General features: G+C 37.3%; 1 protein-coding gene across 2 annotated transcripts in view; it reads right to left on the minus strand.

The window, feature by feature from the left end:
• Positions 1-12866: 12866 nt before the first annotated feature.
• LOC112644832 (contactin-associated protein-like 3) overlaps positions 12867-18921 on the minus strand; it is a 197621-nt gene continuing 191566 nt past the window's right edge. For both annotated transcript variants that reach the window (XM_035709076.2, XM_049092996.1), the window contains exon 24: positions 12867-15682. In XM_035709076.2, coding sequence (XP_035564969.2) covers positions 15489-15682 — 194 coding nt within the window. In that variant the 3' untranslated portion in view covers positions 12867-15488. The remainder of the gene's footprint in view (positions 15683-18921) is intronic.

An 18921-nucleotide genomic window follows, 5' to 3' on the forward strand; every position in this document is an offset into this window, starting at 1 on the left:
GGGCAATCTGTGAGACATCATAGGAGGGTCATTAATCTAGTCTGACCCCAAACCATGCTGAAATGCATGTTTCTGAAATGGCAGAGTGAGGACCTTAGCAAACTGCTCTTCCATGAAAAACAACAACAACAAAATGCCAGCCAAATAATTCAAAGTAACTAATTTTGAATTCTGGAAATTAACCCAGTCATAGAACAAACCAACGACCATCCATCCAACAGAAGCTTCTAAACCTCTGTAAGATAATGGGATTTGGAATGTTTAACTCTTTCCTCTTTGCACACCCCCTCTATCCCACACCCTCACTCAGTGGCACAATGCAAAGTTGGCTTAACATGTAAACATTTTAACAAGGTTGGCCTAATATTGAACATCAATTAATGTAGTACACCAGATTAATAGAAAAAAAGACAAGAAATACAATAATCTCAATAAATGCATAAAAAGCATTTGGCAAAATACATTTCCAACAAACAATCCAAAATGAAATTAAGAAGCAATTATATTTTAAAATAGTATCAATGAGGATAAAATACCGAGGAATAATTTTAACAAAAGAAGTGCAAAATTTGTATACCACAAACTACAAAACATTGTTGAAAGAAATTAAAGAAGATATAAATGAATGGAAAGACACCCCTTATTCTTAGATTGGAAGACAGTATTACTAAGGTGGCAATCTCCCAAATGGATCCACAGGTTCATTGCACACCCTATCAAAATCCCAGCTGCCTTTTGTGCATAAATAGACAAAGACGATCCTTAAATTCACATGAAAATGCAAAGGACCCAAAACATAAGAACTAATCTTGAAAAAAAAAAAAAAGACAAATTTAAAGGTTTCATATTTCCTGATCTCAAAACTAGCTCAAAAGTACAAGGACTAAGACAATGTAGCCCTGACATAAGGATAGACACAAAGACCAAGGGAACAGAGTTGAGAATTCAGAAATAAACCCTCACATATATTAATTGATTTTTGAAAAGAGTTTCACAACCATTTAATGAGGAAAGAATAGTTTTCTTAACAAATGGTGCTGGGAGAACTGAATATTCTCATGCAGAAGATTGCTGTTGGACCTCACTTCACACCATGCGCAAAAATGAACTAAAAGTGGTTCACAGATTTATATGTAAGAACTAAAACTAGAACATTCCTGGAAGAAACATAGAAACATTCATGAACTTGGCTTAGGCAATGATTTGACTGTTTCTTAGAAAGTTAAATCTAGGCTTAGCATGTAACCCCACAATTGCACTCCTAGATGTATACCCCAGGCAATGGAAAACGTATGTCCATGCAAAAGTCTGTACGCCAATGTTCATAGCCCAATAGCCAAAGAGTGGAAACACCTAAATGTTTATCAATGGGTACATGGATAAACAAAGTGCCATATCCATACAATGGGATCTCATTCAGCATACTGAGTCAAAAAAACTGGACTTTAAGGACACAGTCCTCTAGACTTGCCCGTTCTGCCCAAGACTGCAGACACCAGCCCAAGTTTAGAAATCTCCATGACCATCTTCACTTCAGACCAGCTGGCTACAAACTCCAGTGTCCCTACGGACTCATTCAGGTTTGATTTCTGTGCTGGAATGATTCACAGAACTCATGAAAGTGCTCTATTTACAGCTTTATTGTAGCAAAAGGATACAAATCAGAAGCAGCCAAAGGAAGAAACATATAGGATAAGATCTGGAACAGGGAGGGTTCCAAGTGTGAAGCTTCTGCATCCTCTGAGATGCGTTACCCTCCAGGCATCAGTGCGGGCAATACACACATGGAGTATTGCCTATAGGAAACTCATTCAAGCTTTGCTGTCCAGAGTGTTGACTGAGGCTTTGTTATTTAGATGTGATTGATTGAGTCATTGCCCATGTGAAGGACCTCATTCTTCCGCAGTTCATTCCCATAGGTCAGGCTGATATCACCTGGCTCATTAGGTGGCTGGTCTTATTGAAGTAACCAGCTCCTTCCCTTAAGACTGTCAGCCCTAGCAGGAGTTATCTGTTAGCTAAATCCAGCAGATAGATTAAACCTTGAAAGCATGATGCTAAGTGAAAGAAGCCAGGTGTCAAAAGCCACATCTTGTAGGACTGCACTTATATGAAATGTCCAGAAAAGGCAAACCCATAGAGAAAGACAGTAAATTAGTCATTACCAGGGACTGAGGGGAAGGGGGAATATGGAGAGTGACTACTAATGTATACATGGTTTCTATGTTAGGGAGAGGTGATGGAATGATCTGGATTTAGGTAGTGGTGATGGGCACACAACTTTGTGTATACACTGAAAACTAAAGAATTATATCCTTGAAACAGGTGAAGTTGATGGCACTCGAATTATGTCTCTATATGAAAAAACATGTAATTCATAGATTCCATATTTAAAATTTACTTATCACTAAAATTTATTTGTCCCTCAAAGTCAATGCATTCACAGGCATTCATGCACATGCACAGGGTGGTGAAAAATTTGTCACCCAGTTACACATGTTCCCAGTTGAGTTCCAGTGGGGCGGTAGTGGGCTTTCTTGTCCTGGCTTTCATATAGAGATGGACAGAAGATGCAGACAGCAGGGAAAGCCCGGTGTAAAGCAAGAAGCTTCCATCCTGGTACCTGCTAGTGATGTGGCCACAGGCAACTCAGTAATACTTCTGAACCTTTCTTTCTCTTTTGTAAAATAAAGAAACCTAAGGGATTGCTTTTAGGATGCAAGATTTTAATCTTTGTGAGGTGTGTGTGTGTGTGTGTGTGTGCAATTTCTTCTAGGAAAAATGATTCACTATTCACTAATTTAATGTTCACTGTGACTTTATAGAACATAAGTACCAGGAATAAAGAGAATCTCCTACACATGTATATGTGTATATACATATACATATATACCTAGATATGTGTGCATATTTATATACATGTGTTAAATATATTTTTATATTTTTATAAAATATAGATTCAGGCCCTGAGTCTATTTTAGCCGATAATAATATAGCTACTCTTGCTTTCTTTTGATTAATATGTGGTTGATGCAACTTTCTTCATCCTTTTACTTTTAACCTGCCCATATTATGATAGTAAAGATGAATATCTTGTTGACAACATGTGGTTGAGTCAAGATTTTTATTCCACTCTGCTAGTCTCATTGGCATCTGTATTTTCATTGGTTTATTTTGACCAGTTATATAAAAATAGTCCTTTTTGTTAGGACTTAAGTCTGTCATTTAATTTTTGTGTCCTCTTTCTTCTCCCTAATTTCAGGGTTTTTTTTATCCATCCCCTGCCATCCTGTGGGTTTCTTGAACATTTTTTTTAAAATTCAATTTTGATTTATCTATAGCATTTTTGAGGGTGTCACCTTGCATAGCTTTTTAGTGGTTGCTCTAGGTGTTACATTATCTATACATAAAAGACCACGGTCTGTTGTTAAAACAAAGTCCTTTTACCCTTCCCATTTATAGTTGTCCCAGACATATCCTATTCATGCATTCAACAATTCATCACACTGTGTTGCAGTTTTTACTTTCACCATCAAACATGATTTAAACAGTTCAAGGGGAGAATTAAAATCCCCTGTATCTGACCATATTTATATCTATTGTGTCTTTTCTTCCTTTCTGGTGTTTCAGGATTTCTTTTTTTTCTTTTCTTTTTTTTTTTTTTTTTTTTCATTTTCTTTCTGTGTAGAGAACTTTCTTCCACCCTTCCATTAGGGTAGTTCTGCAGCTAACAGGCAGTCCTGCTTTTTCTCTATCTGAGAATGTCTTGATTTCTCCTTCACTCTTGAAGGATGTTTTGGCTGGATATAGGATGTTGAATTGACAAGTCTTTTCTTTCAGTAGCTAAGCAATATTATGTGACTTCCTTCTGGACCTCATGGTTTCTGATAAGAAATTCCCAGGCATTTGAAGTGGTTTTGCTCTGCAGGTGAAGTATTGGTTTCCTCTTACTGCTTCCCAGGAGTTTTGTCCTCTGTTTTTAGAAGATTGACTATAATGTGTGCTGGTTTGGAATTTTTTGGGTTTTGCTGGCAATCTTATATCTACAAATTTATGTCTTTTGCCAAATTTGGGAAGTTTTCTACAAGCCAATATTCTTTTTTCTTGTCAAGGTACAGTTGACACATAATATTATATTAGTTTCAGGTGTACAACATAGTGATTTGACAATTGTATACATTACAAAGTGCAGTCACCATCTGTCCCACACAAAGTTGTTACAAAATTATTGACTATATTCCCTATGATCTACTTTTCACCCCCTGAATTCTTTCCTTTCTAACTGGACGTGTGTTCCTCATAACCCCCCTTCATCTATTTTGCCCATACCTCCCAAACCCCCCACCACCCCGGCAACCATCAGTTTTCTGTATTTATAGGACTGATTCTGCTTTTTGTTTGTTTATTCATTTGTTTTGTTTTTTAGATTTCACATATAAATGAAATCATATGGCATTTGTCTTTCTCTGTCTAACTTACTGTATTACTTGGCATAATATCCTCCAGGTCCATCCATGTTGTCATGAGGCCAGCATTCTTTGAATATTTTTTCAGCCCGATGTCCTCTCATCTTGAGACTCTCTGCATACGTGTTAGAGCTTTTATTACAGTCCCACAGTTCCCTGAGGCTCTGTACATTTTTTTCAGACTACTATCAGTCTATTGTTCAAACTGGCTCATTTCATTTTTGCTATCATTCTATCTTTCTATTCATTCAGTCTCTCCTCTGTTACTGTGCTTGTCCACTGAGTTTCTTATTTTGGTTGTTATATTTTTCACTTCTAAGTGTTTCATTTGGTTCTTCTATATATGATCTATTCTTTGCAGAGACTTACTATGAGACATATTATTTTCTCTTTCGTTTTAAGGATGCTCATAATTGTGTATTGAAGTTCTTTTATGGTAATAATAGCTGACTTAACATCTCTGTTGGATAATTCTAACATTCCCTGTCACTGTGGTCTTGACATCAATCCATCAATCATCTTTCCTCATTTGGAGATCTCCCCTGGTTCTCAGCATGATGAATAATTTTCTTCTGAAACCTGAACATTCTGGGCATTACATTATAAGGATCTGGATCTTATTTAAACCTTCTGTTTCAGCTAGCTTATTTTGACACTAGTCAGTAGAGAAAGTAGGGAATGCCAGCTTAGCTCTGCCAGATGAGGGTAGAAGTATAGGATCCCTATTCGGCTCCTATTATTCCCCATCCCATGAGGGGGTCTTCATTACTTTGAGGCAGGGGCAGCAGTTTGACTCCACACTGGCACCTGTATGATACCTCCCTGACTGGGAGAGGTAGTAGTGTCTTGTGACTGCTACAACTGTGGCTTCTAACAACATGGCTGGGAGGAGGGTTGGCATTATTATCATAGGCAGCTAGGGGAAATCTTGACCACCCACCAGGCCTCCTCCACCAGCACCCCTATGGGGGCACCTTGCTACTGCAGGATGGGGGAGGAAATCCAGCCTCCCATTTGCTTTCTGCAGCAGTACTTGGGGAATGGAAGTCCTGACTGCTTAGTTGGCCTTTTTTAACACTACCCTGGTAAAGAGTATGCATTGGGATAATTTGGTATAGCCTCATGAGGCTAAGGCCAGCGCTTGACCTTGGTTGGCATGTTGAGAGTGGGAGTACAGGTTTTTCTGTGGTGTTATCAAGAGTAGAACAGTTATCCTAAAAGTTTTCTTTCCTACTAAGCTGCCTTCCCCAGAACTTTTGGCTAGAACGAGAGCAGACTTTCATTGGAGTGTGTGTGTGTGTGTGTGTGTGTGTTTTAACCGTGATTAAAAAAAAAAAACACATACATACAACATAAACATCTTCTATTGTTACCACTTTTAAGAGTACCATTTAGATTTGGTAGTGTTAAGTATATCCACCTTGTAATGAAACAGATCTCTAGAACTTTTCCATCTTGCAAACTGAAATAATTCCCCTTTCCCACCCCTTCAAAGGTAAGCACAATTCCTAGTATGTCTTTCTATGAATTTGATTACTCTAGGTTCCTCATATAAATGGAATCACACAGTATTGCTACTTTTTTGTGACTGGCTTATATCACTTAGTGTAATGTCCTCAAAGTGCATTTGTGTTGCACCATATGATGGGATTTTTCAACAAAACTAAGAGCTGCTTTTTGAAAAAAATCAACAAATTTGACAAATTTTTACCGAGATTAAACAGAAAACACTCAAATAAATAAAATCAGAAAAGAAAAAGAAAGAGGGGACACTATAACCAATGCTACAGAAATAAAAGGGATTATAAGAGCATACTATGAAAAATTGCACACCAACAAACTGGATAATGAAAAGAAATGGAAGAATTCCTGGAAACTCACAATCATGAAATGGAAAATCATGAAATGGAAAATCTGGACAGACCAATAACTGGTAATAAGATTGACTCTATGATCAAAAACCTCTCAACAAAGAGAAGCCCAGAACCAGATGGCTTCACTGGGGAATTCTAACAAGTAAAGAAGAATTAACACCAATTGCCTTGAAACTCTTCTAAAAACATTGAAAATGAGAGAAGACTTTCAAGCTCATTCTATGGATGTCTATTACCTTGATACCAAAACCAGATAAAATAAATACAAGAAAAGAAAATTACAGCCTGATAAATATTGGTGCAAGAACCTTCAACAAAATAAGTGAACTGAATTCAACAGCATATTAAAAGGATTATACATCGTAACCAAGAAGGTTTATTCCTGGAATACAAAGATGATTCAACATATAAATATCAATCAGCGTAATACACCACATTAACAGAATGAAGGACAAAACCATATGATCACCCCAGTTGGTGCAGACAAGGCATTTGACAAGATTCAACACCCATTCTTGATGTACAGCCTTCCACCAGCAACCTTTGAAACTTGTCTTTTTTCGTTATTTTTGTCTGGCTTTATCATCAAGAATATGCTTTTTAACCCTAAATATTTGGTATTATATCAGAAGTACTTACTTCTTGAATAGGGATAGAACTTGAGTCCACCAGGATATGGACTTTGTGAGAAGATTTTTTGACTACTGTTATCTGGGGTCCTTTTTTGTCTTGGACATTTCACCTAAAGAGGAAATGACCACCAGTCCAGTACCCTCCACGGCTCAGATTGTGAGGAAGAAACAGGCGAAAAGGATAGCCTTCGAATGAATGTTCCATGTGACTTTCTGTTTCCTGAGCTCTTTAATCCTATAGAAGAAATGGCTGCTGTGTCATTAGAGTTGTCAATAGCCAGGTGTCTGCACCACCATACAAAGGGCTCAGCCCAGAATACCTTTTACCCCTGTCCAGAATAATTTTCTCCCTGCCATACCCTTTTGGTTCACTACTGGTCTTCTAAAGTTGAGTCACTCTTTTTCAGTCATGCCCTTACCCTGACTCTTGCTCCCAATGTAAGAACCTAGAACAAATTAAGTTGAACCACATATAATTATCATGTTATTAATAGCTCATCTGAATAGATTCACCATCTTATTGACATGTTACTAATTCTTTTTTAAAATCCTCTGAGGAGGGACACCTGGGTGACTCAATGGTTAGTGTCTGTCTGCCTTTGGCTCAGGTCATGATCCTAGGGTCCTGGGATCAAGTCCTGCCTTGGGTTCCCCGTATGGAACCTGCTTCCCCATCTGCCTATGTCTCTGCCTCTCTCTCTGTGTCTCTCATGAATAAATGATTAAATCTTTTTAAAAAAATTCCTACAAGGACATCAGTATTATTATTTTGTATAGCAGATTTTTATTTGGGTTTATCCACATATTTAACTCTGCAGTTCCTAGAAGTGCCTTTTGTGTGTTCATTACACATCCTTTGACCAGTGTTGGTGGTATGGTGTGGTAGCCTTTAGCCACATGTGGTTATTTAAATTTAAGGTAATTAACATTAACTTTAAAATTCAGTTCCTCAGTCAGTAGCCACATTTCACATGCTTAATAACCACATGGGCCTGGTGGCTACTATTCTATCCTCCTAGAAATTTCTACTGAGCTAAATTGCTTCAAGATTTCATTAATGAAGGTCTTTATGGGGCAGACCTACTTTTTGTATCCAAAGTATCTTCACTTTGCACTCCCTTTTCACAAATCTCGTGAGTATAGGATTCTGGGTTGAATGCCTATATTTGCATATAACAAGGGAAGGGCGGTGCTTCTGCAATCATTTAGTTTAAAAACCCAAGGTCAGGATCCTTCTCCTTAAATCTGATACCTGTGTGCAGCCCCAAAATGAGGCAGGAAATTGAGCCCTGGCCCTACTTGTTCCTGCTCCTGTAACAGTGAGTTTCCCCCAATGTGGTCGTCCACATCAGAACCACATCTGCTGCTTCTGTTACTTCCCTATAACCATGGATAAAGTGGCTCGGATGTCTTTAGCATGGATATGAAATGGCAATTAACTAGTTACTTCCAGTTAATGAATTTTTCTCATGGGGCCTGAAATATCTGAATCAACTGTTATATTGAAAAAAATAGCCAAATAATAATTTTATTTTCCATTTCAGTTTACTTTATATATATGAGATCTCCAAAGCAGTAAATTAAAATAGCATTCACTGTGGGGACTATGCTAAGCCCATCCCATGGGTTAGTTTGCTTTTTATTAGGAAAATAAATGGACATAATTAGCCTTAAACAGGAAATATTATCTTGAGTTCGTTATCTTAAAATATTGTTTCCAACCTTGTCTTTAAAGTGGCCCAGCAATGACACAGTTCTCCCTTCTAACAGGATGCATAGGAAACATTCTTATATGCACTCTGCTGCTCCTAATTTTTAATAGATGGAAAGAGCACTCCTTGAGGGCAACTAATTCCATATCTCAGGGCAGAGAAATGCAAGATGTTATGGAACATCATATTGCTGCTGACAGAAAGCAATGTTGTCTTTTTTTTTCTTTTTTAAAGATTTTATTTATTTATTCATGAGACACACACACACACACACACAGAGGCAGAGACACAGGCAGAGGGAGAAGCAGGCTCCATGCAGGGAGCCTGACGTGGGACTTGATTCCAGGTCTCCAGGATCACACCCTGAGCTGAAGGCGGCGCTAAACTGCTGGGTCACCAGGGCTGCCCTGTTTTTTTTTTTTTGTTTTTTTTTTTTTAATGTCTGGAATAATCCTGGAAGAATAATGGGAGTCAGGTGGTACCAATTTGAGAGACAAGAGCAAATGCTAATTATCATGATAATTATAGGTATTTGGAACAAGTTGAAACTGTGAAGAAGCATAAAGTAAAAACTTGATATAAAGGAGATAAAGGTGGCTGTTATTCAAACTTATTTTAAGAGTAATTTTAATTAGCATTAGATTGCCAATAAATGGATTTTCTGCTTAAATAATTTAGTTCATCTCTGTATCTAAGGAGGTACTACAGATTTATGTGTAAAAGTAGGAAAAGCTGGATAAATGGAATTGTGATGAGTTTTAGACAAAGTAAGTTCTGCCCCCTCAAAATAGGAAGGTTAGGTCGGTTCTGAGAATCACAGAAAATAACCAAATAGATAGCAGATCAAACAACATGGCAAAATGAGGAATACTCCCAATGTCCCAAAAGGGCAACTCATGAGAAAATGTAACCTGATGTCATCAGGATGCAATCCCACTTGATGGCTACTCACACAGGTGGGATGGCCACTGACCAGGATGTCACAGGGAAGGAGAAGCTTCAAGAAGGAGTTTGAGCATGGAATGGCCAACAAACATGGGACAGTAGCAGGAGCTCAGCTCTGAAAGCACAGCCTGTATCCCTGGAAGATGCCACCAGTGTATGTGTCCTGACTGACAATCCGAGCTGAAAGCTTGCAGACTTTAACGCTCTTTTTTTGCAGTGAAGGCATGAGTGTGATCATTGCTATGACCCCAGCACAACAGAGATATTATAAATAATACAATTGGATCTGAACCACATCATAAATAGTTTTATAATAGCTTGGATATAATAAATGTCACAAGAGTTTTTGTGACCACTATCATAATTTGAGTGTGTTCTTTTGGTTTTAAGTTCAATTTAAAATTTCAGAGACTCTAGCCTATTAAACATTCTAACTTATAAAATGTTTAAGGTAACTTGAGGATGGTTTCAGTTGGCCTGAATAGATTTTATTGAGAGAGCTAATTTTTAAAAGTAATTATATTTATAAAGCTAATATTTATAAGCTAATTTTTGTATTGTGGGAGTACTTAAATGTTTAGATAAATTCTATTATATAATCTATTATATATATATATACTCCTATATAAGTATTTACATAAGTGTGTGTATATGTATATGTATATATGCTTAAAATATTGAGCATTAAAGAAAGTACAAGTAGAGTATTTCTCTATACACAATCAACATCCTAAGAAACATTCAAAGCATAAATCTGGCACCAGTAAGTAGAAAGTCATGTGTGTGTGTGTTTGTGCATGTGTGTCAGGATGGCTGTGTCTCTGTCTCTGTGTGTATCTAGACAAAAGTTTTCATTCTGGGGCACCTGCATGGCTCAGTCAGTTAAGCATCTGACTTAGGATCAGGTCATGATCCCAGGGTCCTGGGATAGAGTCCTACATCAGACTCCCTGCTCAGTGGGAAGTCTGCTTCTCCTCTCCCTCTACCCTTCGCCCCGCTCATGCTCTCTTGCACTCTCTCTCTATTAAATAAATAAAATCTTTAAAAAAAGCTTCAATTCTATATTTTTTCAGCATGGAATATTTTCAACATAAAGATATGATTTCATATTCTCAAAGATTGAAACCAAAAAGGAATGCAGTCGTGAATTATCCAGAAAATGGAAGCTCTTCCACTGTTAGAGGTATAGAAGCATCAGGACCTGCATTTCACTCATTGTGAGTTATTGTCTGTATGATACTGATCTAAGCAACGAAGGCCTTTTGTGTCACAGTCTTCTGATCTATAAAAAGGGGATAATTCTATACGTCTAACCTCATTGCTTTGTTTTAAAGTGAGAGGTTAGTGACACAAAGCACTATAGGCAACTATAAAGATTCTATCTTAAGAAATGTCTTAAATGTTAAGTACATTATAAAATCTTATTTTTCAGATCTAAAGGCAAGTGTAGACTTGAGACAGGGGCATGTATATTCACACAGAACGTGATAAACTGAGTCTGGGCTCTCATCCTTTTAAAGCCAAGAATGATCAATAAAATGAATATATATTGTTTTTTTGGTCACAATCAAAGGATGGCAAATGTATCACATTATTAGGAATTTTGAAGCAGAAGGTTTAATAGGAAGTAGCCCTTGAACTTACTTTTCTAGCCATTTGCTTTATGTTTGATGAATCCTGCCACACATGCCAGGGACACAGGCCTATCTTCCTAAAACACACCCCGTATTTATACTGAAATTATACCACATATTATGGTTGATGTTCCAACAAAATACTCGGCAAGTAACTACAGCAGGATCTACACCCAGGAGAACCTGTAGAGAAAAACAAGGCTTTTGCAACCTGACTTCACTCCTAATAAACAGTGTTTCCTTGGAAAAAGCAACTTTGACTTGTTTTGAGGGGCTGTGTAGAGGGGAAACGACTATTGCATGGCAAGGTAGTTACTGTGCCTGCTAACAAGAAATTTCTATGATCCTGAGAATAATAAGAAGAATTGGGTTTTTTAAATAAAAATTCAATACTTCCTCTGAACTTAAATTTGCAAAACCAGTCTTTATGAATACTTTTGTCTTCCAAAAAAGTCTTAATACTCGTATGCAGGTTTAAGTAGCCCAAAGATCTATCACTAAGAACATTTTTATTCAGCTGTAGCAAGTATTCTCAACGTGCACTGGATCTGTTAATGTCTTGGAGCTGGAAAATGTGTCTGTGGGGTCCAGAGTAGCCATGGGCACACAGACAGACAAAATGCATTTCCCCATCACTTGGAGCGAAAACCACTTCATGTTTATCCCTATCTTTCTAATTCTTTCTCTTGTGTTGCCAGCCATTATGAGCCAGAATGGGGAAAAAGTAGACAGCCAGGATCCATTGAAGGCACCCAGGGAATCCTTAAACATATTAGCTGCATGAATGCAAAATAATAGATTAAACAACCCAGTAAATATGTTTTCATTTACTATGGGTCCACTGCGTTCCCCCCTTGTTGGAAGACTATTTCAACAATCCAGCTGCATCGTCAGAGCTCCTTTATACTCCATGCAGAAAACGCTTCAATCATATTTGTCTTTCTTCAAAGCAAGAATCATAAACTCTTATTTTTTAAAAATCCACTGAAAACAATTATCTATCTGATGTTCTGTATGAAAGAAAATGAAAATTAAAGATTTTTCATTAAAGAAAATGAAAAGATTCCAGAAGTATTGGCTATTCTAGACACACAGAATGCCCCAATATGTTTTTCTTCATGGCTACATAATACTGGGGAGGTAGTGAAGGGGCAATTCTCTTCATAATAAAGAGAAATTCTGAAGATCTAGTCCCAATAATCAGTGTTAATTTTGTACTACTTTCCTTTTCTATTTGGAAATAAAACTTGGAGAATTATTATCTTTTAACATTTATTTCATAGATGGATGTTATTTGCAACTGGAATTTATATACTTATAGTGCTCTAGAAACCCAACTCTGGGGGAAAATCGTGCAACCACTTTTGAGTAGATAGTAAACATTCAACAAATAACTTACTGATTATTAAATTATTGTTCTCTGGCAAAGGTTCAAATATCTACATTCATAGGCATTTTAACTTGTGCTAATCAGTATGTGTTATTCACTTTGTGTTTTACTTTGTGTTTGGCAATTTAAATACCATCACAGATAATATTAACAGAGCATAGTATTCTCTCTATATATAGTAGAGATAAAGTAGTACACACACAACAGAATATATACATTTGCACATTTTTTAATATTTTAGGGGGAAACAGTATAATTTCATAATTCAAATTTCATTCAATTTCTCTTAAAAATATTTTCCTAATTTAATTCAAAAATTTTATTTTATTAACAAATAAGCAGGTAAAATTTACAAATCAGTAAAAGAAAGTGGGTGGTATAGCACTGCAATTTGGTACAAATATTTTGTTTCCTCTTTTAAAAAGAGAGCAGAATACAATGAATTTCACTATCTATAAATCTGTAAAATGCCAGCTACCAAAGTGATTAACATTTTCAGAACTTAATACGATCATTTGTTAAAGTTGCAATGATTTCAGGGTGTTAATATTCAGCAGTACATTAAGTAGAACCTATCATATTTGTGTTGAATCCTTCCTCACTCTGCATAGGTGTTTTTTGGGAAAAGAATATGTGTATCATTCATCATGGTAGGTTCTTCCTATATTACTATATTAAGACCCTGAAAATCCTTCATTTTTCACTTGAAGAAACTTCAATAAAGATATAGTACTGTGGTAGATTAACTTTAAAGTGACCCCCCATGATCTCAGCCTGCTGGTTCAAGTCCTTATGTAATCCTCTCCTCTTGAGTGTAGGCAGGACCTATGACTTGCTTCTAACCAACAGAATTTGGCAAAGGGGACAAGCTGTCACTCCTATCACCACATTACATTATATAAAACTCCCTCTTATTAGCAGACTTGTTTTAGAGTCTCTCTCTCTCTCTCTCTCTCTCTCTCTCTCTCGTTAGCCTTGAACAAAAGCAGGCTTCCATGAATCTTCCAGCAGTAAGGAACCGAATGCTTCCAATAACCATAAGAGTGAGGACTCTCCAGCTGAGTCTCCAGATGAGAACACAGCCTGGGCTGATACTTAACTGCAGCCTTGCAGAAAACACAGTACATCCGTGCCCAGCTCCTGATCCACAGAAACTGTGAGATAATAAATATGTGTTGCATTAAGCCACTAAATTGTGGCAATTTGTTAAACCTTATAGAAAACTAATATGAAACCATAAGAAAAAAGGTTTGCTTTTTTTTTTTGAGAAAAGACTTAGTATAGAGGATATCTCTTTCCATTGTTTAAAAAAATCAGAGAAAAGTAGTCATACACCCAAAGGTAATAGCAAGGCTAAGTGTATAGAGTTTCAGGTGGTCCTGTTGTGGTCAAAGTAAGCAGTCTAATTCCTGGCAGGCACATGGCAAGTGGCATATGAAGAATGCAGCACATTTTATTTATAACTGACTAATGAGTGCAAATGGTGGGCTCCATGCAATTATTTTATGACCCCTACCACAAAAGTAGTTACTGGAACAATTCCCATGGTCAGTACAAATTCTTTGCTCCCCTTGTATGCAAATATCCCCTAATATGAAATGAACTAATTGATTTTGGATTCTCTGATGGAAGCTGATTCCGAGATCCTAGGTTCTTGACTAGAATGACAGATTTAGTTCAGATCATACAACCTGCATGTTCCCTTAGCATAAGCATCCTTCCACTGATATTCCAAATAGTAACTAGACTCAGATGGTAATTCCGGGGATGCCCTGCCTAGATCAGCTCAACATTTAGAAAACTAAATGGAGAGCTTTAGTTCAAAATATGACTTTTCCCAAGTAAATGAAAAGACAATCATAGGAAATCAAATTGTGATAACCTTCAGAACAAGAGAACCACAGGACTACGAAGAATAGTGACCTAATCACTCCACTTTTGAAGGAAATAAATTTAGGATTATATTTCAATCCAGTGAAATGGATGAAGGATACATTTGCAGTATTAAGTATAGAGTTTATACCTGGGCACAGGTTTGGTTATAAAATATACACTTTGGGGAAATCATTAGATGATCTTTATCATAATTTACAAAGAGGGAAATGACCAATTACAAAGAAAAATAAGCAAAGTGTTGCAGATTGGGACGCTTTACACGCTTTGCTACCTATGAATTTTTCTGTTCCTTAAATAACAGAATACAATTTCATAGCCAACATTCAATACTCATTTCATCACTAAAATGTATGCAAATTGATTTAAAAGAGACAAATAATAAAAACGATTGGCAGAAAAACCTTTTTTTTTTTTTTTTTCCAGGTTTCTAATGCATTTTTGGCCACTGGGTTCTGGTTCACAGGCAGATGGAAATGCACTCCAAGACCATCTGAGAAGCATTTCCCAGCTTACAAATGTCAGCAGGAGATTGATAAAGAAAGCAAACACAGACTTCCACACAACACAAAACACTAGAGTCCAACTTTGACTTTTATAAACTTCTGTGTCTCATTTTTAAGAGAGTAGGGCCACAGCTCAAATCCTTGTTCTCACTTAAAACCCAAAGTCGTTATGCAAAATGCATTTGAACTTTCAAAGATCGGGCCAGAACAGTCAGAAACCGCCACACAGTGATTAATGAGCACACCGAAGTCACTTCTACATAAATAGATCATGAAGCAGCACTGAGCAGAGCCTCCCAGGACCACAGGAGAGCAAGCTGATGGCGCTACAGAGCTACCACCTGCCCAGGAGGACAAGAGGGGGCTTCATCTGCTGGGAGCCTGGCTTAGTGACTAAGTGACATCACCAGAGCCATAAGTAAACCACTGCTGCCCATCAGAAGAAATACTCTTTCTGGCTTTCACTAACTATATTTTGCACGTTGACCTCACTTTTCAGAGCAGTTTCAGCGTTGTCTCCAGTTTGCGGAATATTTGACTCATTTTTTTGGTATAACCATCTCTGTTGATAAATGCGTATAGCTATGGCAGTGATGCAGAGCAAGATAAATATCACAACCGCTATCACACCTAGTGAGAGAAGAGAAAGAAAAAATATCATCAGAATATATATATTCTATATTCAACTTCATAATATATATATAATATAGATAACCTAAAGCTTCGTTTACATCATATATACATCATCAGAAAGTTGGAAACCAAGTGGCATTATAACACTGAGTGTACTTCTAAGTCTATACATCCTTTAGATACAGTAGTTTTATGCCTTTATGCTAAAGATCTTTCAGCTCGGCTTTTAGTTAATGCCCTTTAGTTAAGTTCAGAACCGCAATGTGACCTTTTAGGTCATGCTCACACTTCATGCTAATGAGTTTTCATTATTTAAAAGGATAGAGTGATCAGACCTGTTGTAGAGTGTTATTAAATGCTATGTATTTTAACAAAAATTTGGTGCTGATATTCTGGTGAATTACAGTTCTGTGGTGTGTAGGCCACTTGCTTTTATGAGCCTAAAAGAGTCTTAAGTAATCTCTGTTGCTGGGGGATGGAGGGGCATGCCTTTGTGTGATCCCCTTCAGTGGTTTGTGGGTGGGGCCTATGACTTGTTTTTAACCAACAAAATACAGCAAAGGTGATAAGCTGTACCTGATTATGTGATTATGTTACATAGAGCTGTAGCACTGGTCTATGGGAGCATCCCTCTTCTTGGCTGGCTGTAAGGTGGTAAGCAGTCATGGTGGGAAACCCTACATAGCAGAGAACTGCAGGCAGCCTCTAGGTGCTAAGGGCAGGCTCTAGCCAGCAGCCAGCAAAAATCCAGAAGCTCACAGTCCTATGGCTACAAGACAGTGAATGCTGCCAACAATAATGCAGGTGAGGAAGTGGATCTTTCCCCAGGGGAATCTCCAGATGCGCCCCCAGTCTTGGCTGACACCCTGATTACAGCCTTGTGAGATCCTGAGCAGAGAACCCAGCTAAGCTGTGCCCAGACTCCTGTCCCACAGAAACTGCAAAATAATAGAAGTGGGTTGGGTTAAGCTATAAGTGGGTGATAATTTGTCATGCAGCAATAGATAACCAATATGCCATTGTATTAAAAATTTGTAGAAATATAGATAACATTCAGCTGTAGGGAAAGTAAATTATTTGACATCTCCTGTTAGAAATGCTTTCAGTACTGAAACATGAGCTATGTCAGTGGTTCTCAGCTTTGGCTGCACAGCAGACAAGAACTCAGAATCTTTGGGTGGGAGACTTGAATATCACTCTTTTTCTAAAAGTTCCTCAAAAAATGATTTGAAGCACTGCCAGGGTTGGAACGGTCAAATGAATCCTACAAGTGTTTAGGCTATCTATACCATCTATACCAAAACAAGAAGGTACAAAAAAAAAGCATTCACTAGTCATTATACTTTTAAGATGATTGACACAGACCTTAAAATTCCAATTAGCAAATGTTATGAAATCCTTTACTGTTTAGTTATGTGAATCAAAATTTGTATTGTAAAATGAAGATTCTTCACTATACTCTGGGGCGGACAGAAAGAAGTATAATGGAGTCCAACCAACTCAAAGCGTGGTTGGGTGTCTTTGGTCACAGAAATTCCTGAGCATGTGTTCAAGAGTCTTTTTGAGGATTCTTAAATATTAATGGGTAGAATAATAATCATTTTCAGTATATTTTGCATCTCACTTGAGAACAAACAGTAGAGTTGCTATAATTACTTTCTTGTTTAGTTATAGGACTTTGCTTTGAAGAGCTACATCATATTCAATTTTAGTATCAGGGACAGTAACTCAATAACAGTGATCAGGCCACTTGATTATACAATTACTGTCACCATTATCCTCAAACATCCAGGATGTTATTATGTACATAATTGATTACTAGCTTGTTTGTTTTGTGAGGTTTGGTAGAGTCCTAGAATAACCTCTGTCTTCATCTGCTATCTGAAGAGATTGAGATAATTTGAATAATGCATCAGATGCCTTCCATAACCTTCGTTTCAGCAATTCCAGTGTAAATGTGTTTGTGACAAGTGCTCATGCCCGCCTGCCTCTCCATCTATCTACACCTCTGTCTCTTTCTCTCTCTGTCCATTTACAGGACAGATTCCTTGGCAAGAAACCCACTGTGATCTCTGTGATTTTACTGGATGTGAATGTTATTTAGGTTAATTCTCCTTTCCTCTATTGTTCCCTTGCCTTGCAAGAGAAGAAGGTGATAAAGCACAGTAGAAAACGTAGAGAAATCCACCTATTGGAGTAATCCCTTAAACAGATCAAATACTTTACTTGGGGGTGCAGTCTGTGATCAGTTTGACTTAGGGCTGAGAATTCTACCCAGAATTCTACACCATAGGTCAATATACTTGGCAGCTGACAAACCATGCAGCAAACAGCCACCACGCAGACTGAAAGCAGATCCAAGCGAATTGCAGGGGCCAGTAACCTGAGTTGTTATCACCCTACCACCTTGTGTGCTTTGATTCTCTATCCCGTCTATCAAGAACCAGGTAGGATTTCTCAGGGGAATAATATCGATGCTGCTTATTTGCTTTGCACATCTTGCCAATGATAGTTAACCAAATGCAATAAAGCTCCGAAGACTACATCTGTTCTATCATCATCTTGACTATCATCATTGTTCTTTCTCTCTCTCTCTAATGATATTTTGCATTTTTAGACTTTGATTCCTATTTTGAAAATATTAATCACACTTAAGTCAATTTATTTTAAATCAGCTTTTATAGTGAAATCTCATTGAAAAATAAATGAGAATGGTTTCGGATTAAGATTTGACTTATATATATATTTTTTTTGATTTGACTTATATTTTAACATAAAAGTACTCATTTTAGATATAGATTATAAATAGCATACACGTTTTTTATTTGTTCTTGGGCTTGTGAAATCAGGGTATCATATACCTCACTCACTACGAAAACAGAAGTAGTTGAGATGGGAATGGACATGTTCACACTCTTACATAGGTTTGGTCAGCACTCGAAAATGTCTGAATATTTTTCTAGTGGTCTGGAGAAAATCGGCATCTTGGTGAACAGAAATGAACAGATCCAGTGTGATCTGGTGCACAGCCTGCCTGAAGACTGGACATCCAATTGTATCCCCCAACTTAAGCACAAATTCCCTTATTTGGAATAGCAATGGGATGGAGAGCAGTTCACTTCCTCCATACCAAGCAGAGTTTGCAACTGACACATTTCAATAATCTACGTAAATAAGTGTACACGTTCTCTGAATCATAAGGAGGAAATTTGAATATTCATTCTTTAAGGTGGACG

The sequence above is a fragment of the Canis lupus genome, chromosome 1 (assembly GCF_003254725.2).
Source record: "Canis lupus dingo isolate Sandy chromosome 1, ASM325472v2, whole genome shotgun sequence".
Classification (NCBI taxonomy): Eukaryota; Metazoa; Chordata; class Mammalia; order Carnivora; family Canidae; genus Canis; species Canis lupus.